This window comes from Syngnathus floridae, chromosome 11 (assembly GCF_059516105.1).
Source record: "Syngnathus floridae isolate MCC-2025c chromosome 11, RoL_Sflo_1.0, whole genome shotgun sequence".
Lineage (NCBI taxonomy): Eukaryota > Metazoa > Chordata > Actinopteri > Syngnathiformes > Syngnathidae > Syngnathus > Syngnathus floridae.
The window spans coordinates 9,783,236-9,805,747 of NC_142423.1; the positions used below are offsets into that span (position 1 = coordinate 9,783,236).

Sequence of the window (22,512 nt, forward strand, 5' to 3'; positions counted from 1 at the left end):
CACAGTCACGCACTGCCTTTCTCACACACGCACATGATGTGCATACACAGAGGAAAAGGCATGAAGTACGTGTGAGCGTAAACACAGAGCAGTGCAGGCTTACTAATATAAACCACGGCAATGTATACACACGTGCTGGATTTACAGGAAGGCAAAGAGACTCATGTTCATTTTGGGGGGGTCTTGGTAACACACACACGCACAAACTAATTCCAGAGGTCATGACACACCCACGCAAGATATGCAGAAGACAGCCTGATAAACATCTGATTGTTGCGACATGGAGGACCGCATTGGGCCGGTAATGCTGACTTTGATTTTTCCCTTTTCTCTCTCTTGTCATACTATATTATATGATTATTTTTTTAATATATAATAATATATGCATGACATTTGTTAGTCATCCAATTGGAGGGCACCCAATTAGCTAATTAACATGCTAATTATACATATGGTGTAAAAAAAGTAACATTTTGTTTCTCGCATTTGATAAGGCAATCTAGAGGATATGCTAACTATGTATACGATGTGAATACGCTGATGCTAATGTGCTAAAAATGAAGGAAAAGTATACTATGTATACTCAGCCTTAAATATTTCCTATTATTGGTCCTGACCATTTTCTGAAGGCTATTAGAAACATCTAATGATCAGAGGGGTGGGAAAATGCTCAAATTTGGCAGAAGTATCAGTATGCAAGTAGGGTGCTTTAGCCAAATATGTCAACCACCTGCATCTGTTTGTGGTGTTTAACCAAGAAGTAGCACTCAGTGAAAATGTCGACGTTGAAAGAAACTCAAGACTGGACACGTTGCTAAAAACACTGGATAAACTCTATTTCAGACTCCAGTATTGTAAAAACAAAAAAGACCACCCCCAATGCCCCTCAGCACCCTCGGCCTCTTGGAAGTGTGGTTCCCATGAGGGGACTTGCAACGTTTTGCAAAGTGATTTATGGTGTCTCTGAGTCACATTTCTTTCTGTGAAATGTAGCGGACAGCAAAAAGATCAAAGGCTGCGCGTTCATCATCCTCAGGGGAGGGATAGACTGATAAGTAAACCCAAATAGTTAGACCACTAAAAAAGAGCAAAACTGCAAGCGGCTGCCAACCTGTAACTTGAACTATTCGTCAGGAGCGAGTCTTCTCTGGCATTTTAAGAACTAACCTTCTAGCAAGGAGTAGGAGGAGGCCTTAGTTTGTTTGTACATCTGTCTGTAAACAGGATTACGCACCAACCAAAGACTTTTTATCCAAACTTGGTTAAGGCTTTACGCATTGGACTAAATGGGAACCCAATAAAGTCCGGAGTGGATCTATTTATGATCTGTCACAAAATGGCATTTTGGGGGGATTAATGGGGAGAACCTGAACACCAGATGACTTCTTTCAAACACCACTTTGTTTAATCCATTAGGGACAGAGCCAATAGCGGCTGTGTGAAAAAGGGCAGGTACATTTTGTGGACCACATCCAGAGGCTAATTGATTATCAAGTAGTAAGAGTAAAAATCATAGTGCTACCTTTTGACTTGTATGTTATCAATTATTATAGATGCAAGATTAATGGGACCATCTCTCTCCCCTTAAGATGATATCTCCGATTTGGCACAACGGTATCATCTCGACCAAGATGCACTAGTTAGGTTGTGAAGTGAAACACTCACCAATGCAGCAACTTCACAGACACACTTTGACATCACGGGTTGCTTTTTGTGAAAACACAACCACCTTCCAGTCATGTCATTGTGACTCCATTTTCAGCGCTATTTTGTGCCATGACAAAGAGCATGGGAGTTGGAGAGTGAATCTCAGCCAGTAGCCAATCCAGTACCAGCAACGAGGATGGAGTGGGGGTGAGACTGGAGCTGGGGTTTTCCCCCGTTGCATTTCTGCACAGTGCTGCTCCATAAAAAGATTACACATGGGTATCAAACATGGCGGGGAAAAAGTTAAGGCCATATTAAACAACCTATACTGGTCTCATCGACTTTCAGTATTGTCATTTTTTTCAGCTTTCGCCCACAGAAACTTTTGTATTTTGTGCTTATTAGCGCCGTGATGACAATTTGTTGGGACTTAGATGTGCTTTTTGTTCAGGTTTGGGTGCCGTTTGTGGTCCCATCTAACGGACCCGCATGCATTTTATAGAGACTGAGTGGTTCCGTATGACTCAGGTATAAAGGGTCAATGAAGGCCGGGTCAGAGCAGGACCGGACTGTTCCAGAACCAATAATCAAAAAGTGCTATTTTGGGTGTCCATCGTGCAGGCTCTTGCAGCACCCCTGGTTAGTATGGCACTGTTCTGAGACCACTGAAGTTTTACTATTGTTGCAGTATTGAAGTATTGACTGGACAGGAATTAAGTGGACAAAAATATATTGAAATTGTGAGCCTCAGACTGGCAGCTCTGTTGTGGTTGTCTTCGGAGGACAAGCTTTGTTTTATGAGCCCGAGTTGGGGCAACTCTGGTGAAAGACTGTCTCTGTGGCTCCCTGATTCGTGGCAGCGTTGGAAAAACTCTCATTTGGGATTTAAGTACACACAGCTTGAAAGGCTCGCAGTCAACACCTCATCAGTGAGGTCAGCGCACTCGCACTTGTGCACACACGCGCACACATGAACTGACAAAGATGCTCATACCACACTCGCGCACACACACTGACACAGTCGTCCAACCAATCGGAGTGGGTGAGTAGGTCCCCCCAGAAGTGGGTGGGAGTGCTGTTGAAACACAAGTCTGTCTCGGGACACACAAGTTTTTGCATTGGTGCTTTGGAGAACTTTTTTTTTTAGGGGGTGACTCTAGAATAATCCTTCTTTCTGCACTTTTGTTTTGGGTTTGGGGGGGAAAAAGAACACTGGGGTCCATCAGGATACAGCCTGAGCGCAGAATGGCTGAACTGGTGCGAATTCGTAAGAAACATCTGCAGATGCCCATCTCGAGGTAAGACCACGGCACATTTTGAGTTATTTGAATGAACGCTTTTAATTGCCACTTGTTTGAGGTTTAATGTGCTAAAAACAGCCGTCACTGTGTTTTCAATGGGCATGACAAAATGATTGATTCTTGTTTGTGTTGTGGCAATGAAAACAAGTTTTGCATTTTAATCTGTAGACAAAACTTGCTGTAAACAACTGATGGCATGATTTAGATTTAGCAGCTTGACTATAGTTAGCAACCACGACGACACTTGCTAGTTACAGGAACACTTGACTTTCTTGCGCTGTGGCTTAGTGGGAGGGGTAATGAGCTGCACAGATGATGGGTCATGTGGCTTTATTTTGGTTTGAGCTTTGACATCCTCACGTCTGTTGGTGACCACAATTCTGCACATTGTCGGGGACGGTACGATGTGTTGCTTTCATTTATCGTTAAAAGTTGTTAAGGCCTCAGTCTTGTTCAAAGTGGTCAAATGTTAATAAAGCACTGAAAACACAAGAGTTCATAATAATCCTGCACTCTTGTATACAAGTTTCTATGTTGTTGGATATTTTGACTACTACCCAGAACTATTTCTGGCTTTGTCAGTCGGTACATGCATGTGGCATATGTGTGAGGCGGATCAACCCCGGGGGGCCAAAGAACTTGGGAGGTGCAGCGCAAGAAAAATAGAGAAGAAATTCTGTTCATCTTTTATCTTCTAAGCAAATGCAGGCTTCCTCACACATTCCAATAAATCAGCGCAGGCAGGCAATTCAAGACTCTCAAGTTGTTTGAGATATAAATGTGATTAGTTGGTTTTCAAAATCCAAAAGAAATTAATTTTTACATAAAAAGCATGAAGTAAATTAAGATAACTACGCACTAAAGTTATTCAAGTAATATTTTTGTTTCTCTTTTTGTTGAACAGCTATTTCCAGCTGGGCATGAGATGAAGTCGCTGCAAAGATTATGAAATGTTATGAATGATATGTTTTGCTTTATATTTTGATTTCAGAAAAAAAATCCACATTTTAAATAAATTTATCAGAATAAAGCAAGTGGACTTTAAAACCGGGAGAGGTGCAGCAGCTTGATAAAAATAAAGATATTTTTAGCATGCTAAAATAACTTAAGCTACCGTTAAGCCCCAAAATTCTCTGGCCAACTGTGTGACAAAAAAGACTCTCATTATGCTTCATCGGTATAGTGGCCAAAGTCATGTTGGCATTTAAAATAAAATTTTAAAAAGCACAACAGTTTTAGCAAGAATATTTGCATTATTGATTTGCTAATAAAACAAACTACTTCAGGGCAGGCGTAGCAACTTAGAAAAAAAAAAGTAAGTGTCGAGTATATTCCAAGACTGGATTATTGCATCAAATTCTTAATTTAATGTCATTTTTAAAAAATATATATCTTTAGTTTTCTTCACCGGGGAAAAAAACAGACTTCAAGTAGTACACCCATATATGATACCAAATATGGTTCCTCACCTCTTACATGAAACCTACAGAAGCACTAAAGCATGTTAGTTTAAGGAATTGTACACTACTTTTGCACTGCTCAATGATAGTAAAGTAGTAAGAGCTTGTCGTCAAGTAGTGACAGTCATGCTCCACTGTGTACAAGACCAAAACTATTTGTCATTCATCCACATAAACAAAAGTCCACTTGACAAGTCATTTCCGGGGGAAAATCAGTCAAATATCTCACCAGCTGCTAAAACCCAAAAGAAGGAGTTATCTGGAAAGATTATGAGCGTTGACATTGGGGCGCTTGCTATTTTTATGGCTCAACAGCTTTCTGAAGATGGTGCCAGTGTGATAAACACTTAAAAAAGCCGTGGGCGCCAACGGCAGCATCTCTGCCTGTTAGCGTGGCGTCGTTGTCGTCTGGCCAGGGGGAGAGAAAGTCGTCCATAATTTGAAAGAAAGTCACATAACATCCAATCAATCTACATGAGAGAATAAATCGGCTTCTGTAAACAGAGGATGAGATTTCTCATGGAGACTCGAACCAACCTGTCGGAGCTATGGGGATTTATTCAGGCAAGCTACATGCCACAAACTATTAAATCATTTAAATCAAGGTTTCGTCAACAGCGATTAAAAATGGTACGTTGATGCACAAATATATCTGCAGTATATTTTTTTCTAAATCAAGGAACCCCATGCCACAGTCACGATTTATCAGTCTGCTTTAAATAGCCTTGCTAATTTATGAACAAAAAGATGTAAAAACAGATGTCAGTCAATCGATTAATCAACAACTTAATCGACAACAAATCAATTAAATCATTTACATGATGTTGAATTGTCCAAATCCTCAAATTTCAGCGTATTTGTCATAAACACAAGCCTGACAATGATCCCCATTCTCTATTCCCTATTCTAAGAGTCTCAATTCTCAAAACTTTCAAGAGTGCCTTACATAATTCCCAAAGCATGGGAAGTTTTACTCTCATGGAAAGATTGGCAGCCATGATTCCCTTTTCGCCACAGGCATTTTTTTTTTTCCCTTCTTGGGACAATTTGGCATGAAATGGCTTCCAAATAAACTCTCGGGAAGACCTTATTGCCTGCTGCGACTATCAACTCGCTCACTCAACACTTAAATACCTGCTTACAATTTACATTGGCAATGCTTCCAAATTTAAATTACGTCACACAGAATTGTTTTGCTCCCATCCATCCCACCATCCAAATTTGAATGCCTGTTTTGGGGAGGCATGAAGAATCCTGTGCATGCAAAGAAAATCTGCAAAAACACAGGAAGGACACAGCTCAAAAATCAAACCCAGTCTGAAAAGCACATAAACTACAGCAAAGGCTAGTGATTCAGAAAAGCTGGACCATGAGAGCCCAAAGCAGTAAAAATCCCTAAATCTGTTCAACCAAACAATATAACCTAACTCAGGTCAAGTCACGTTTATTTAACCAGTCCTTCATCCGAAAAAAAAAAAAAAAAGCGTCTGAAAGGGCTTCAGAGGCACACAGTTCACACAAATCAACATCCCCTGCTCTAGGCATCCCTCCTGGGCAAGGGAAAAACTCTGAGAAAAGCCATTTGGGGGAAAATAGTGGAAACCTTGAGAAGAAATTGTAAATGGAAAGTAAAACAGGCCAAAGTCCAGATGTCAGGGGGTAAGGCAGGACAAGAAACTTCTTGATGTGGTTGAACCAAATATGCACATCAAGTAAGACTCAAATCAAGATTCAACATTTCTTTTGAGATAGCTGCTCTGATTTCTGTGGGTGGAGCGTTCCAAAGTACAGTACTTCGACCCGAGAATGCTCGAGACGCAATAGCTGTCTACTAACTAACCACGCTCACTAACGAGATCTATATAATTCAATTTTTTCTTTCATGACAAAAACTCATTATAACTGCTTTCAGAATCCGGAGCATCTTGAAGCAACTGGAGGACAAAGACATTGACTATGAGGATATCAAAAAGAATCTGGACTTGACAGCATCACTATTGGAGGCTGTTTATCTGGATGGAAGCAGGTAGAAAAATATTCATCATGGTGGCATTGTGAAGTTCTTGAAGACTTGTTGGAATTGCCTCACAGGGGTAAAAAGATCACCAATCAATATGCATTTAGTGTGTGTATGTTTCTGTGTGTGCGTCAGGCAGTGCTTGGAGTCTGAAGATGACCTCCAGCAGCTTCAGTCTGATGGCGTTCCCGCGGAGGTTACCGATTGGCTGGCATCAACGTTTACCCAAAGAGCCCGACCGCCGAGACGGCGGTCAGACGAGAAGCCCAAGTTTCGTAGCATCGTGCACGCAGTGCAGGCTGGAATATTTGTGGAGAGGTATGACTTTTGTTCCTTTGTTTTTTTTTAGCTACAATTTCTCGATCATATCGGACCATTAGCATAAATAATAACACTAGCTATTCACGTCAACAGTCATTGAGCAGAAATTGATCCCAAAATGGTTCGATGAAAGTCAGCTATGGGAACTACAAGTGACAAGTCAATCACAAGGTACAAAGGAAATAAACAAAACAAAACTATCAACACTGCGCAGGTATGAAATACGTACATAATGGCTTCACAAAGGTCAGCCATGATTGATTTGTTCTAAATAAATACCAGAGCGACCATTCACATTCAAACCTACAGTCAGGTTGAACATGAATCGATCCCATGCTCAAAGCAAAAAATTCAGCTTTGTCTCAGATGATGCACAGGACAATGAAACACTGACCCCAGCATCTCCTCAAAAACATCCTCACCAAAGTGTATGGGGATTTATATAAATTATAAACACCTTCCTGAGACGAGCTCGCTGCACAGTCTCAGTATGTGAACTTGAAGTGAACTCAACATAAACATTGCATTATTCCAGAATGTTCAAGAAGGCCTACACGGCTGCAATGCCAGACCAACCGGCCGCAGTAGTGAAGTGTCTGAGGGTAAGCCACCAGAACATCTTCTGAGCACAGCACAAGTGCCAATAATCCTGTGCCATCCTTTTTTTCTCCTTAGGACGTTGACCGCTGGAGTTTTGACGTGTTTGCCTTGAACGCAGCCAGCTCTGATCACGCACTACAAACTCTCTTCTTTGAGCTGGTCACCAGATATGGACTCAACAGTCGCTTCAAGGTCTTTTTTTTTCCCCAGTCTTTTTGATCATACACAACACGAAGCCAATTCTTTGATTAGTACATTTTAATTAGGAACAGCAAACGCTTATCTGGCTTGCATGCAATGTTACGCAATGTTACCAAATGTTACCAAAGTTGCGCGCGTCGAGCGAACGCAGTGACACTGACGCGCACCACGCACACATCTTACATTTCTAAAAGTATTCCTTCATTTCCACGTCTAATTTAATCTAAAGACAGGTCACCAAACAATTCCACTCACCTTTGACGAGACGCTGCAGATAACGCGCGACAACCCCATTCGGGAAGTCCAAACATGGGCGTACTTTTGCGTTTCAGAGGTCAGGTGACTCTAGATGTTTTGTTAAATGACATATTTTCCATTATTTATGAGTGGGGACATTGTGGAACCAAATTTTAAAAAAGTTATGACTTAATTAAATGACCTAGGTGCTAAAATAAAACAATCAAACCGGGGACGATTTTATCTGAGTCACAAACATCTAGATTCAATAATATGTTCTATTCTGATAGATTGGTAGTTCTATTTTTTCTATTATTTATTCTTTGCAGTATCAGACACGTGGATTGTATTAGATTTCTCTAGAAAGTTTATTGAAACATTACACTTGCACATTTCGCAACACCAGACATAACTTGATCAGAACACATTCCGTGGAAAAGGACATCAAGCAATTGATTGATTTTTTTTTTTTTTTTTTTTCTAGATTCCCATCTCGAGCCTGACGCTGTTCCTGTCTGCTGTGGAGAGAGGATACTGCAAACACGACAACCCGTACCACAGCCATGTGCACGCCGCCGACGTCACCCAGACCATGCACTGCCTACTCTTGCGAACTGGTCTAGTGGTACAAAATCAAGACTTTGAGCATTTATGACCAATCAAATAAAGACCAAGACTTTGAAAAATAATGAATCTATTCAAGATAAGGCTGAAGACCAGTTTAGACCAAGAATTTAAGAAACATCAAGATCAGGGCCTTAAAACGAAGATAAGACTGAGTAGTTAAGACCAAGTCAAGACTGAGACTGAAGAGTTAGGACCAATTGGAAATTGAGACTTTGAGAGATGACGACAAAGTATTTTAGACAGTATGATCATGTCAAGGCCAAAACTTTGTCGACTCAAGACTTTTGACTTTAAGGCGATAGGACCATGTCAAGATTGTGACTTAAGAAAGTTAAGACAAGGTCAAGACCAAGATGATGTTAAGACCAAGTCTTGTCTATTACCATAAAATAAAACGCTAAATGATCATTCCATTGTTGTGTTTCTAACAATCAGCACTGGCTAACGGAGCTGGAGGTGATGGCGTCACTCTTCGCCGCAGCCATTCACGACTACGAGCATACAGGGACCACCAACAACTTCCACATCCACACAAAGTAAGCCGTTTTTCACTGAACATTTACTCCGCCCTCGGCCAAACCCAAAGCGTCTATTTGCGTACTTGCACGTTATTTTATTGTTTATTTTCTCTCATCAGGTCAGAGTTTGCACTGATCTACAACGACCGGTCGGTGCAGGAAAGTCACCATCTGAGCGCAGCCTTCCGCCTCCTGCAGGACGAGCAAATGAATATCTTCATTCATTTGAGTCGAGAGGAGTGGATGTAAGTTATTTTCTATTTTCAAAAGGTCTGCGGATGTGAAAGACTCGTTTTGGTCCCACAGGGAGTTACGTTCTCTTGTCATCGAGATGGTACTGTCCACAGACATGTCCTCTCACCTCCTCCAAGTAAAAGCCATGAAATCATCTTTGCAGCAACAAGAACGGTAACGCCGCTCACATTCAAGGACTCTCACGAGCGCCAAACCAACATTGTTTTCTCGTCTGATAGGATCGAGAAGTCCAAAGCTTTATCACTGTTGCTCCACACGGCTGACATCAGCCATCCGTCCAAACCTTGGTCTCTGCACTCTAGATGGACCAAAGCCCTGATGGAGGAGTTCTTCAGGCAGGTAGGAGCATGGCAAAACCTGTTTTGGTGAATTTCTCCAAATTTTGACATTTTGCTTTTCAAAATTACTATTTTATTCATTTAAAGAAAAATATCTAATCCAATAATGCCTTTTATTGTCAAAATACTCACTTTTTGTTTGATCAAATTTTGACATTTTTCTTATAAGATTATGATACAATTCTTGTGCAATTTCAACTTTATTCTTCTCTCGACTTATTCTGACATCCTTGGTTTGTTTCTTTATGCAACTTTATTCTCCATTACATTTTTCTTACGACACCACATCATTGTCTTGATAAAATATTTAAATATCCCAAATACACTGCACATTGAAATGCAAATTCACGTCAAGATTTCGCCAACTGTGTCTTCCATCACAAGTCTGTTCCCGTCACTGGGCGCTTTTGTTCTGCTTTTTTTTTCCCAAATAGAAAAGAGGAGGCGGACTGTGTAACCTCGCTGTTTCTCTTTTGGAACTATACAAGAAAAGCCTGTTCAGTGTTTTTCCTACTATGAAAAAAAAAGAAGAAAAAGCACTTTCGATGTATCACATGAGCTTGGTGTAGTTATTTTGAGGCTTGGAGTGGGATGCCCTTTAAGATATATCTGTTGGTTGTCTCTTTTACCATGGGGAGGGTGATAGAGAGGCGGAGCTCGGCCTGCCCTTCTCGCCCCTGTGTGATCGAAAAAGTACCCTGGTGGCGGAATCCCAGATTGGTATGTTCAGCAAGCAAAAAGCAAAATGCCTGAATAACATCACCCATAAGGTGGATATTCTTTCCATGTAGGTTTTATTGACTTTATCGTCTACCCGACATTCTCCCTACTGACGGACATGGCAGAGAAGATTGTGGTTCCTCTGGTGGAGGAGAACCCGGGTCCACCGGACCCCTGTAACAGACACAGGTATACTGGCATTACCTTCGCCATTTTTAAATTGGATATTATGATCTATGATCGAGCAAAATTGGGGGCCCCGTCGCAAGTCAAGGTGGAGCAAAATTGGCCTCTGCACACATCTGGCTCAAGTTTGGTCTACAGCTTTTGTGTGGTGTTTGTTGGCATACTAGTAATGTGTGGAAGGAGAGCTCCAGAGGACTGCAGTGGAGTCTGGCTCATATCACGGCCGAGCTGGTGAGCTTCCGTTCGACGTGGACGCGTCATACCGACGACAACAAGCTCAAGTGGAAAGACGGAGGATCAAACGGTACTTTCAGCACCAATCAACATGCGTACGGCGTTGTACATTACAATAATTTCACCTAACTTGAGCTTTAAGCAAAGCAATGTATTTCACAGCATAGTTCCATAAAAAAAAAAAAAAATCCACTATTTTTCTAACCCTACAGGATTCTCAGAAACCAAAGTGGCAAAAGAGCAGCAAGGCACACCAGAGGAGCAATCACACAAATCCCAGCAGGATGCCAGCAAACACACAAAGCAGTAGACTTGACTCCTTTGTTCTCCTCTATTTCTGTTTTCATTTCTTTCTCCCTCGCTCTTTTCTTTTTTTTTTTTATTCTTCCTATATAGCTGTTGAGCTGAACGTCACTGTTTGGAACAAAACCACATTGCTGTTAGACTCTTATTTTTAATATTGTAATTTAATTATACTATTGCGTAACATGCTGGCCATGTTGTACAATAACTAGAACATTTTATTAAATTAATTTACCAAACAACTTGTAGCAAGTATTTATTATTCTCTTCCACTATGCCATTATATTGTACAGTTTGTAAAATGCCTCAACCAATGCGTACTTTTAAGGCTTACCCGGAAGTGTCTGCTTATAGTCTTAAGTTGCTGCAATACCCCTCAACGAAAGCCACCATATTTATGAAAAATGTATGCTTTTCGTGCTTCCGGCTCATAGTTCAATGAATTATTAATACACAGGGCCTATTTTTAGGGGAGTCACCCTCAATGAACCACACGGGCACTGGCGCGTGATTGCAAAAACTTCAACTTTCTCTTCTTTCTATTAAGAAATCACAACGCATCATCAATTTCAACATTTTATTGTATCAAACACATTTTGATAACTCATCGATTCAAGTAAGCTTGGAACAAATTCAGTTTAAAGTACCATTTTTAACATGACAAAAACTACAGAATCCATAAATACACTGCAAAAAAAGAGCTTTTTTTTTTAAATTTTACTGTGATGCAGTGTAAATGTGACGGGTATGGAAAGATTGTCACAATCTCCATATTAATTTCAATTAGGAGGAATTTGTAATGTTCTGATTGCTTGGACAAAGGAATATCAGCCTGCTATTTAAAATGGGTTTGTGCCATTGAAAACAAAGCACAGTAAACTCTACTGGTACCATGCGAGAAGATGTTTTATGAAATGGATTTACATCAGAAAAAATAAATAAAACAAGCAAAGTTTAGACAGCTTTCCATAAAATTATTAATAATAATTTTGTCTCTCAGTTGATCAACTTACTTCCTTGAGACTAATTCCTTTCAAGACAAACTTAAATGCCACAAGGTGGCGCCAAAAACAATTATAGAAAAAGTACCACTGCATCTATTCATACACAATCTATTCTACACTTTCCTAGTTTGCTTTGGGGTTCCGTCTATCGGGTGTTATCAAAGGGTGAGTTGTTTGACTTTGAGTGTGGACTTTATACTTTTATGCCAATTAAGAATGTTAAAGCAAAACTTGGACTATTGCTACTAGCGACTACGTTGAAAGTGATACGTTTAATGAGGTACCAACGCGGTGTTATTGGTTTGATGGAACAATCGCAGACATCATGGCACACTAAAATGAGCGTTTTGAATTGGGGAGATGGGAATTAACGAAGCAAAACATAAGCATCCGTTTGGAACAAAATGGCTGTGTATGAATGTCATTTTGTGGCTGGTAACTTAGGCCCTGAAGGATTGCCCTGATGTGGCTAGAACGTGAGTCTGCACACACAATTCTTGTGTGGAGCTGGTTGAATTGAAGGAGCAGCATTTACAAGGTACACACGCTTTAATTCATTCTTTTCATCTTCTATTTATTTTTCTGTCCCTGGGCTGAGATTCATTGTCTTCTCGACGGCTGGCTGACTGGTGCCGCACGTCGCCGTCTTTTTGTCTGTAAAATACAGACAGGCATGACAGTCAGTCTTGGCCATTTTAAGGAATTCTATACAGTACTTTACTGTAAAATTATTAGTTGTTAAGAAAATTTTGGGGTTGACTCCCACTTTAAGCGTTTTACACTGGTCCTTATTTGGGGGATTCAAAACATTGTGCTAACTAACAAACTATTTTCAATTTTTAATACAGTTACTCCCACAGTGCATGACACTATTTCTGGCGTTAACTTCTGATACAAACAAGATAGCAATTTGCTCCGTACAAAAAGCTAAACACTCACAAGCTGGCAATGCCTTGAGGACAACACAGTCTTGCCTTTAGCGTCCATTTTCCCACCACGAGGATGGACGAAGGCACAATGTGTGTCACCACAATGAATGTTAATTAAGTTTCCATTGACATTGTTGCCTAGGTGTTGTCATGCACTTTCAAGGCAATGCTCTAACACTGTCATACACACTTTGCTCACAAATGAATAAAATCCAGAGGAAATTGACCCTTTGTTTTGCGAAATAAGTATAAATGCAATCAACCTTTCTGGAATGCTGTTACGTTCCTCTTATTTACCTGCTTGTGCGTTGTTGAGCTGTGATGAAGGATTTGACAAAGCGACCCTGGAGCGGTCGTCGTCTTCCTTAGAGAGGGGGAACTCCAATCCATCGACGGTCGCTTCTGAAAGACTCTCCCTGGAGAACTCCGCTGCAAATGCAAAATAAAGGGTGTCAAGATAGCTGAGCGGCGAGGTTCACACTCATTAGATGCACATTATGTGCTCGATCAATACCGCTTGACATTTATGTGTTACTGTATTTACTCACACTGGGTCTATTTACAAGGGTCCACATTGAGGACACATTAATACACTGTGCAAAAACAAAATACACTAGTATTATCAGCTTCGACATCACAATTCAAATCGGCCATGTTATTGGATTATTTGACACTTTCAATAGAATCACGACATTATCATTTTTTTTTAAATTGATTGTACCGCAACAGAAGTCACGCTATATGATCGCCATGACAATATTTTCCCCATACAAATATCATGCATGACTCTCACTATCAAAATATTATTTTCTTGCTACCAATGACATTACGATACAATACTTACAAAACTGTATTTGCACAATACTTTTCCCATGCCAATTGTATCACGATACATTTGTATGTTACAATATCTTGATGCAGGAACACTCATGACATCACTAAATCGTATCCTGATATTATGATATACATAATATTATGATACAAAACAGGAGAAAAGACAGAGGCACACGGTATATGTTGGCTTCAGAGATACAAGCTTCGTGATGCATTAAGGCAGGGCAATTACTAGTTTCATGTGCAGGCTATGGGCTGCACTGTGTGACCATCTGCTGACCTGCTATTAAAGTGAATTACCGAGATGGAACTCTAGCGTGCGCTCTCTGTCACTTAAGCAAGGACACAACGTCTGTATACGGAGGAGGAAATACTGGCACGAATGAGTAAGCTCATCATGCATTTGCATAGCCCGTTCTCCACTGGAATTTAGAAAACTGATAAAATCGTTTATTAACTGAGCAAATAAACACTTTGATATATTTTTTATTTGCCTAGTTTGTTAAAACTTAACCAAATTTATGACAAAACTGCCATTATAAATACGGACAAACTGTTTCTTTTTAAATCGCATAAGGCAAAATAAGAGCAACTCAGATGTCTGCCATCTAGTGGTGATTGTTAACATTACAACTTAAAACTACAGTCAACCTCGGCATTTGTGAATAAAATCCTAATCAGATATCCATGCTATCTTTTTATTGACTTTGAACTTACCCTCCATTTGGCAACGCAGCTTCTCAAAAGCCTCAGCAGTGGCCTCATCATCCCGTGGGAGCTCCTCCCCCGGGGCCATTGAATCTGGGCTGGGCCTGTCCGACAAACAACTCTCGGAGGAGCACTCGTCAGCGCCTCCTTGCTGCTGTCTGTATAGGTGATGCTCTACCAGAAACTGCAGCTCTGGGAGCAAGCAAAGGAGAAGGATCAAGGTTAACACAGTGGGAAAAGGATGCTGAGAGATTGTTCGCAGAATGGAGAAGGAGGAAGCCGTTGGGGAGAAGAGTGGGTTGAGATGAAGGAGAGAGGATTAACGCAGGGAATTAGAGATGGTGAGGTGTTTAGAAACCCACCACGTCCAAAATAATCTGATAAGATTCTTAAAAACAACATTAACCCCTGGTCATGAGTGAAGGGGATGCTTGAAACTACTCTTAATCGCGTCGGAGTGGAAACATAAGCAAGCTGACTCATATCCGCTTAAGGCTGCCTTGCGAGGAAGCTAAATAAAAAAATTAAAAAAACATTTTTCATTTTCTATTTAATTAGGTGTAATCAGGGCATGACAGAAATTCTTAAGGTAAGTGTAATACTTTTTAATATCTTTTAAGAACTTTTCAATATTTGCTCAAAGCAACGCAACTGCCTGATATTTTCGATGGTTACTACGGGCAACTGCAAATATTAATTATCACATTGAATTGAACGTTTTAATAAACGCATGAAGCGATCTATAGCTGTAACATACAATTCAATATCTTTTGATTGCTATGTGGAGATTGAGGTCAAAGCAATGAGATATATCACCATGGACACACGCACGCACACACGCACACACACACAGACACACACAGACACACACACCACTTACCTTTCATTGTGGGCGCTCCTTTTTGTCCTTTCCGCCGCTGTAGAGGAGAGTTCAGCAAGGCGGCCTTGAAAATAAAAAATATACTGTCTATGTTAAAAAATACAATTATCAATAAAACAAATGGTTTTTTTTTTTGGGTTTATTTCTGTGATGGAAAGCATGACTGAAAGTACCTTGTACAGCGTGTTAGGCAGACGGTCTTCATCTATTTCTGTGAGAGGGAATCAAACATGAAAACATTATTTCAGATTAAGAAACAGAAGACTGAACAAATACAGTTAATTCTGTTTTTTTTATTATTAAAAGTCGACACTCTTGTTAAAAAAAAAGCAACTGAGCTAATGAGGTGTGTGCCTGTGTTCAGAATGAACCAATTAAATTCAAACAATGTGTTCAGTTCATGTTAATGGGAGTCAGCAGTACCTGCTAGAACTGAGAGTGCCTTTAATTAAACCACTTTATTAAAGTTCAGGTGTTCTAAAGAGCTTTTCCTGACAATATGTCTGATATGATCTTGCTTTGATTGAATTTGAAACTGTTTCTTATTCCCTCCACATTATCTAAAACTCCGGGTCCAGCTGAAGAAGAAAAAAATTCTCAAACATGACATTGCCACTAGCATGCTTCTTTTAATTAGGTATTTTATTTATTTATTTATTTATTTATTTATTTATTTATTTATTTTAAATTATGACCAAAAGGTTACAAATTCCCATCAGCAGACCATAAGACATTTTTTCTCTCAAATGCGTTTCTGAAAAAATTTTTTTTAAAAAAATTCAAACCAATGTTTACCTTATTTGCCATGATTCCCAAAGGGGTGTGCTGACTTTTTATATCCACAGTACTATATTTTCTTATTCACTATAGGAGTATGTTTCTTCTGGGTCTTAAAATAAGGTTCATGCACTGAGCTGTGAAGTAAGTGACGTATCATATGACCACCAGGAAACAAAGAGGAGCTTTATATATAAAGTATGTGTCAGCAATTTAGGTCACATGACTGTAAGAAATGGAAAAAGAAATATTTGTTGACTGGTGCTGAAAACATAACTGTGAGCACATGCGGCGGAACTATTTCTAGGACAGCACGCTGTTGCTCGGCAACCTATGCATCCCGAAGGCAGAGTGCCAGTATGCATACATTGCACCCACTTAAAAAGCCAGGCGCCTTTGGGTTTCTTAATTCGTCACTTGTTTGAAGCGGCCAACATACGCTTGGATCATCACGGATCAGTTGCGTTACGGCTTGCAATTTATGCTCAGCCTTATTTCTAGCGTGTCTGGCAAGTTTGGAAAGGTTTATAGAGCAATTACGGACGCAGTGACAAATCAGTGGCGAATGGAGGAGTCCTTCATATCAAATAAGGATTTAGATTCCAGGAGGCTTGCCTGACATAGTAACAATCAAAAATAGGATTTATTTTAAGATCTACCACGGCAATTCTTAAGTGTAAAAAAAAAAAATCATTACAGAAAGAAAAATGAGACTGGTCACAATGATTGTTTGAAATCTGAGCTCTAAAAGCATCGCGTGTCATCTACAGGAAGAGTGAGCAGCAGTGGCAGTAATAAGAGATGTGCAGATTACTAGTTGGGTTAAGAAACATGAAATATGGCTTGGGTATTGATGTCGATCCTAATTGCCTTCTTTGTGTGTCTCCGAGCCCATCTGCACCCCCAAAGAAGTGGCGATAACGCCAGTAATGAAAGACTGGAGACTCCCAGCTGACTAACTGGTGGACACAAAGCCAAATGAGAACACACACAAAAGCTTCTGCGTCCTTTTTTTATTCAACATAGATGCTCTACTTTGCAGCCGAGTAGTGCTCCAGCTCAAGTTTTTTCCTGAGCTCTAAATGCAGTGGTAAGTGCTTAATATTTCTAGTGTTAGTTTATTTATTTCACTAGTTGGTCAAATTCATTTAAAATGTAAGGGGTGTACTCACCTGAGGTGTCAAATCCAGGTACAGGAAGTAGAAATTCTAGTTGTAGCCACAGGTGCCTCCAATTAAACAGCAGGTAAATGTGCTAGTTACCTGAAGCTACTTACCTGCTGGTTTAACTGAATAGAAGCAAACTGTGGTGGCTAAAGCCAAACATGTTTTTACTTCATAAGCTTGGATTTGACACTCATTTTGTGAGATGATGAAACCATTTCCTTCTCATTTTGAAAATCCATTTAAAATACTGAAGTTAGTTCTTTGCCCAATCACAGATGAAAGCATCTAAACTGATTTTTTTTTTTTTAATGCTTTGCTTTTCATTCTATCATCAATATCTCACCATCATGGTGGGTAAAAAATAAAATCACTTGCCATCTTGACACATTTGGCATTGTCATTTAGGTTAAATGCCACTTGTGTGTACATCTGCAGCCTCTGATGGGTGTGTATTTTGGGGGGGAGGTTACAGGGTGTACACAAGGCAGTACAATAAATAATGCAGCGCTTCTGTGTGATTTGGGGCACGCCAGAACAGCTCGCCTACCCCCTCATCTCGGTATCAGTTCCTCCCCCATCCCCCCAAGCATCATCCCCCGCCAACACCAGTCTGGATCAATGCAGCTGTTCCAGCCTTGTGACCAATACTTCACATTGCAGGTCAATCTGCTTTCATTTGGAGAAAATAACTAAAAAAAAAAGAAGAATGTTTTTTCTCCGCAAACAATGCAATATTAAGAATTTGAGCCATGTGAAGTGAAGCGTTTATAAAATTACTGATCTATTACTGAGGTTAAATTTTACACTCAGTTGCGTCACATCCTAACTAAATTGAACCACAAGTTTGCTCTCACAAATTTTTAGTAGGATTTAGTAGGAACACCTTTTACTAGCTAGGAAGCTAATGAATATGTGATGAAATTTAATATGACCTAAACTACCCTCTATTCCATTTATATTCATTCAAAACATAACAGCGCCGTCTGTTTTCAGCAAAATGAACACCCACGCCTCACTCAACCACTTGACACACAACACACACACACACGTACACACACAAGGTGCTACAACAACAGAAGCAGCAACAAGCAGGTCAGAGCTGACTCGTGTAGAACAAGAGAAGCCTCCAGAGGAGCGCTGTTGTGTTTGATCTGCGTATTCCCTCGAGAGAATGACTGGATGTTTTTGCTGCTCTGAAGCGAGAGTAGAGACAAAATAAGCTGTTGTGTGAAGTTGGAACAAACCCATACTGATTACATTATTGTCAAAAGACCTGTATTTGAGATGAAGCAACATAAAACCAAGAGTGTGTTTTGTTTTCTATTTGGTTGGGGAAATATAGTATGCAGTTTTATTACCTGGTGATGACTGGTCACTGGATGCCACTAAAGTTGCAGGTGTTGGTCGACGTCTCCTAATCTGAAAGAGATGGGGATACAAAAAAGTTCGAAATTACCCGTCGAAAAATTAATAAATGGTTCACAGACTATTTAATTAAAAAAAAAAAATTGCACCAGAAATGCACATGTGGTGCCCAAAGATAAAGTTTAACTTGTGACAGTGCCCGGAATTCAAAACAACTATATCTCAAATCATCTTTTCCCATTTCAATAAATGGAAATGCCATTAATCTGTTCCAAGCGGCAATTGGGGTGTACCGTAAAATTATTCCATGTCATCTTCTGTAATCCCACTTTTTAAAACCTACAAAAGCAAAATGTATTTCTATATTGCGGATTTCACTTATTGCAGGGGTGGCCTGGGATATGATGTCTTTCAAAAGTTGCTCTTCCTGGTGGCCTGCTCGTTGCATCATCTTTGACCCACTTTGAAGTCACAGCCGTGACATTCGCCAAGCTTCCACCATTATGCTTCCAGAAAACCACAAATTTAAATCCCAAGTTGTTGACAGACTGACGTAATGGCATTTATATAATGGTGAAGCAAAATTAGCGTGCATTCACGCGGAAGGAATAATGTCCGTAAGTGTAGTGAAGAGAGTACTACGACAGCGACACGGCGAAAATAGACGCTGAAGAGGCTTCATTAGCATTGGAGCTATATCAGTGGAGTACAGGAAGGCCGCGTGAATAAGTGTGCCGCGTGCCTTTTCTGTAGTCAGAGATGTGCGCCTGCTCCTGCTGCTTTGGATGCTGCCAACCACACATCCTGATTGCATATCGACCCATTCAGCACATTACGGTTCTATTTTTATTCACGATGACCAAAAAAAGCACAACACCGTTTTTTTTGCAGTAAAGGGGAAAAAACGTCTTGCCCTAAAAGTTGCCTTTTAAATTCACCTTTCTTCATCATCAAGTCCTACCTAACAATTTAGCCCTACAAGTACTACCATGATGACCAAATTTAGGACTATAAACAAAGCCATGGTGGATAGTACAACAAGGAGCTGTAAATCTTTCACAATTTATAAACAAGCTGAGAATTGACGGAATGATTATGGTTTGATGGCCAGGGTGGAGGTGCCAAAGGCTTGAAATGTGATCAGTCAAAGGTTTAGTACTGTACTGTCATAAAACAGCAGAAAGGGCACATGTCATTTTGCTGACAGGCAAAGTCAAAGTGAGTCTGACATTCAGGGGGAGGAATACTGCACTCTTCTGCATCTCTTGTGTGACTTCAATTTCACTGATGGACAACTCAAAGGGAAGGGCTTATTTCATGCCCGCTGAGCATTGTTTGACAGAGAGACATTTTTTTGGTCTGGAGCACACTATTGTGTCTTCACTTTAAAACTATGTGTACTCATGTATGGTGACTTTAAAATATCACATTTTTCGCCTGGCCCGATGTTTGTGCAAATGTTGTTGAGTTTTTAGTTGCAAGGCTTTACGTAGACAAATTTCTACAAAAACAAAAGGGTCCCCACAGCGTTTGTTGATTCCACAAATCTGCACGCCTGGACTCATATAAGCAAAAATATGAAAATGTATCAATGGAGTAACAAGAGCACTCATTTCATGTATTCAAATTTTTCTTGGAAAATATGCTTCCTTGAGGGGATAGCTCTGCATTGCATTATTCAGCTCAAGGACAAAGATGATAGAATGTGAAAGCTTTGCCGGGGAGCAAGCTTTCTTTCTGGGAGGTCTGTAATAAAATAACACATGGAAACATATCATCTTCATCTGCGCTGGTTTTACTAATGAAGTGACCCTCATCTAAATGATAATGAGCTCCCGGATGTGATGAGCTACATCAATCCAAACTGTAAACAAGTCTAACAAGACTTAAATACTGTGAGGTAAAGGAGACTGGCTTTATTTAGCGTGACAATATACGACGTGTTTTAATTACTGTTCAAGATTGGCAGGAGAAAATACCCATAAAGTAAAATTCTAAATTTAAAATCCACTTGTTTAAAGAGCAAGTCAACCCTAAATTTTCTTTGTAATAAAATGTTCTGAACAGCCCAACTAGTCGAAACACAGTGTTGTGATAAATATTTATGTTGTGAAATACGGATAAACTGTCAACCTCCAACTATTTTTATCCATTTCAGGGGGTGACCATTTTGTCACTTGCTGTCGACTGAAAATCACAGTTGCCAGGTCTTAGGTCGCAACCAATCACAGCTCACCTGAAGCTGAGCTGTGATTAATAAAAATATATATTTTTTAAAAACCTTGCTCTAATGTAACCGTGAGAGCATGAGTCATGCTGGAGGGGAAAGGGTGGATGCACGTCAGAAGCAGCGAATGAAAGGCATACACTCATAAATCTCTGCTATTTATACACAAGGTTCATTCAATATAAATGGCCTGGATGTCTTGTTCGTGTAAGATTCATCTAACGAGGGGAATAGGACATCTATGAGTTGTGGTCACGAGTGGCTCTTTATATGCAACCACTGTGAGATGGCCTTTATTTCCAGAGTAACTATTTCTTGAATTACAAGTAACTTTTGGGCATTCCTGGATGCTGACGTGTCTCATTATAAGCCCATGTGTTTTTTATTAGTGTGTGAATAGGGGTGAAAGACACTTCATTCTGTTCACACTGGTGGTGGATGGGGAAACAGGTAATTGGCTGCATAGGGGTCATAAAAAAACAATATGTGCGTGATTTTTTTTTTGGTCATATTGGGCACTGAAATAATATAATAGTGAAGAAGTATGTGTCGGAAAAAAGTTAGCTAAATCCCGCTGTTTATTTACACCAAAAAGGTTCATGCATGGCTAATGGGAATGTTGGAGCATTCCACAAATAATTTTTTTTATTAAATTTATTTTTTCCTCCGAACTAAGCAACTTTGTTCTTGTGAGCACTTTAGAATAAACAAGTTTTTTTTTTCTGGAAAGCGCAACTTTTTTCTAGAAAATATGCAAAGTTATTTTCATAAAATGATGGACAATTTGGAAAGGTCAATCGGCCTACGATGCATGTTTTTGAATACCTTTTTGTTTTCTTTTACAGGATCATATTATTTTTTGTCTTCAAAACATACAACCCTCAAAAACATGAAATTTTTGTCTTGAAAATATACAATCTTCTAAAAAATATGAAAACAAAATCTCAACAAAAAAAATCAATGACTTTTAATTAAAAATTAGATTAACTTTTATCAAATCTGAGCAACTTTCCCCCAGAACACAAACTACTTTTTATCGTTCCTCGCTCTGGTGATACCTGTTCAGCTGCTTCTGGGTCCAGGTGGGTGTCCAGTAGTGGCACGGTGAACTGTATCTTCCTGGGGCTCCCAGTTTCCATGGCGGCTGTACTCGAGTAGATGCGTGTGAGTGAATGTCAGCAATCCTTGAGGAGTGCAAGGAGGAGGAAGGATGACTCCACCAAGTGAGAAAGCTGGGAAATAAAGTCAAGAGAGATAAAAAACAATAAAAAAATATATATATAAACCAAGACTGGAGTCAGTGTTCCCAAGAAATGTACTTTTCCGTTATTCACTTGCTCCTTAGCATCCTTTTTGGATCTTCTCAATGTGATCTATTTCCAAGCACCTGCCTGTCCTGCCTTGCCTCCTCTCTGGATCCCAGTGCTGAAACGACAAGGGCACTACGAGCTGGGAGCGCCTCTCCTTCACCCACATTGGCTGAGTTAGATGGAGGACCCGCCTTTTCTACACCTCCTACCGCGTGTATTGGCGCGCTCGGAGCTCTGCGGCAGGGAGAGGTAGCATGACAAAAAGATTTTCTCTCTCTCTCTCTTTTGGATGTGTAGGAGGGAGGCATCATCCTCATCATTCCACACTCACTGGCTCGCCGAGATGA

The 22,512-nt window shown here is 40.1% G+C and overlaps 2 protein-coding genes and 1 long non-coding RNA gene across 3 annotated transcripts in view; 1 reads left to right on the top strand and 2 right to left on the bottom strand.

Annotated features, from left to right (window-relative positions):
- LOC148390973 (uncharacterized) overlaps nucleotides 1–7,892 on the bottom strand; it is a 35,723-nt gene extending 27,831 nt beyond the window's left edge. The window contains exon 1 of the long non-coding RNA XR_015861249.1: nucleotides 7,803–7,892. This is a non-coding gene — a long non-coding RNA (uncharacterized LOC148390973). The remainder of the gene's footprint in view (nucleotides 1–7,802) is intronic.
- On the top strand, nucleotides 2,678–11,207 carry LOC148390975 (dual specificity calcium/calmodulin-dependent 3',5'-cyclic nucleotide phosphodiesterase 1B-like). Its single transcript, XM_088389389.1, has 14 exons — nucleotides 2,678–2,945; nucleotides 6,321–6,434; nucleotides 6,561–6,743; nucleotides 7,282–7,348; nucleotides 7,422–7,538; nucleotides 8,269–8,409; nucleotides 8,847–8,947; nucleotides 9,049–9,174; nucleotides 9,236–9,337; nucleotides 9,403–9,523; nucleotides 10,161–10,242; nucleotides 10,314–10,431; nucleotides 10,596–10,732; nucleotides 10,875–11,207. The coding sequence occupies exons 1-14, from the start codon at nucleotides 2,893–2,895 to the stop codon at nucleotides 10,970–10,972; spliced, it is 1,560 nt and encodes a 519-aa protein (XP_088245515.1). The 5' UTR covers nucleotides 2,678–2,892; the 3' UTR covers nucleotides 10,973–11,207.
- Nucleotides 11,208–11,528: 321 nt separating this feature from the next.
- Nucleotides 11,529–22,317, bottom strand: LOC148390976 (protein phosphatase 1 regulatory subunit 1A-like). Its single transcript, XM_088390184.1, has 8 exons — nucleotides 22,175–22,317; nucleotides 21,914–22,087; nucleotides 18,622–18,682; nucleotides 15,494–15,531; nucleotides 15,321–15,384; nucleotides 14,450–14,632; nucleotides 13,196–13,327; nucleotides 11,529–12,623 (listed from the first exon to the last, which is right to left on the bottom strand). The coding sequence occupies exons 2-8, from the start codon at nucleotides 21,992–21,994 to the stop codon at nucleotides 12,544–12,546; spliced, it is 639 nt and encodes a 212-aa protein (XP_088246310.1). The 5' UTR covers nucleotides 21,995–22,087; nucleotides 22,175–22,317; the 3' UTR covers nucleotides 11,529–12,543.
- Between the last annotated feature and the right edge of the window lie 195 nt (nucleotides 22,318–22,512).

What these genes read in the sequence shown, in the direction of transcription:
- LOC148390975 (XM_088389389.1), top strand. Translation starts at nt 2,893, where the DNA reads ATGGCTGAACTGGTGCGAATTCGTAAGAAACATCTGCAGATGCCCATC. An exon ending in CAGTAGTGAAGTGTCTGAGG is followed by an intron (nt 7,349 to 7,421) that starts GTAAGCCACCAG and finishes TTTTCTCCTTAG; the next exon opens with GACGTTGACCGCTGGAGTTT. An exon ending in GACTCAACAGTCGCTTCAAG is followed by an intron (nt 7,539 to 8,268) that starts GTCTTTTTTTTT and finishes TTTTTTTTCTAG; the next exon opens with ATTCCCATCTCGAGCCTGAC.
- LOC148390976 (XM_088390184.1), bottom strand. Translation starts at nt 21,994, where the DNA reads ATGGAAACTGGGAGCCCCAGGAAGATACAGTTCACCGTGCCACTACTG. An exon ending in CAGTGACCAGTCATCACCAG is followed by an intron (nt 15,532 to 18,621) that starts GTAATAAAACTG and finishes TCCCTCTCACAG; the next exon opens with AAATAGATGAAGACCGTCTG. An exon ending in GCTCAACAACGCACAAGCAG is followed by an intron (nt 12,624 to 13,195) that starts GTAAATAAGAGG and finishes TGTATTTTACAG; the next exon opens with ACAAAAAGACGGCGACGTGC.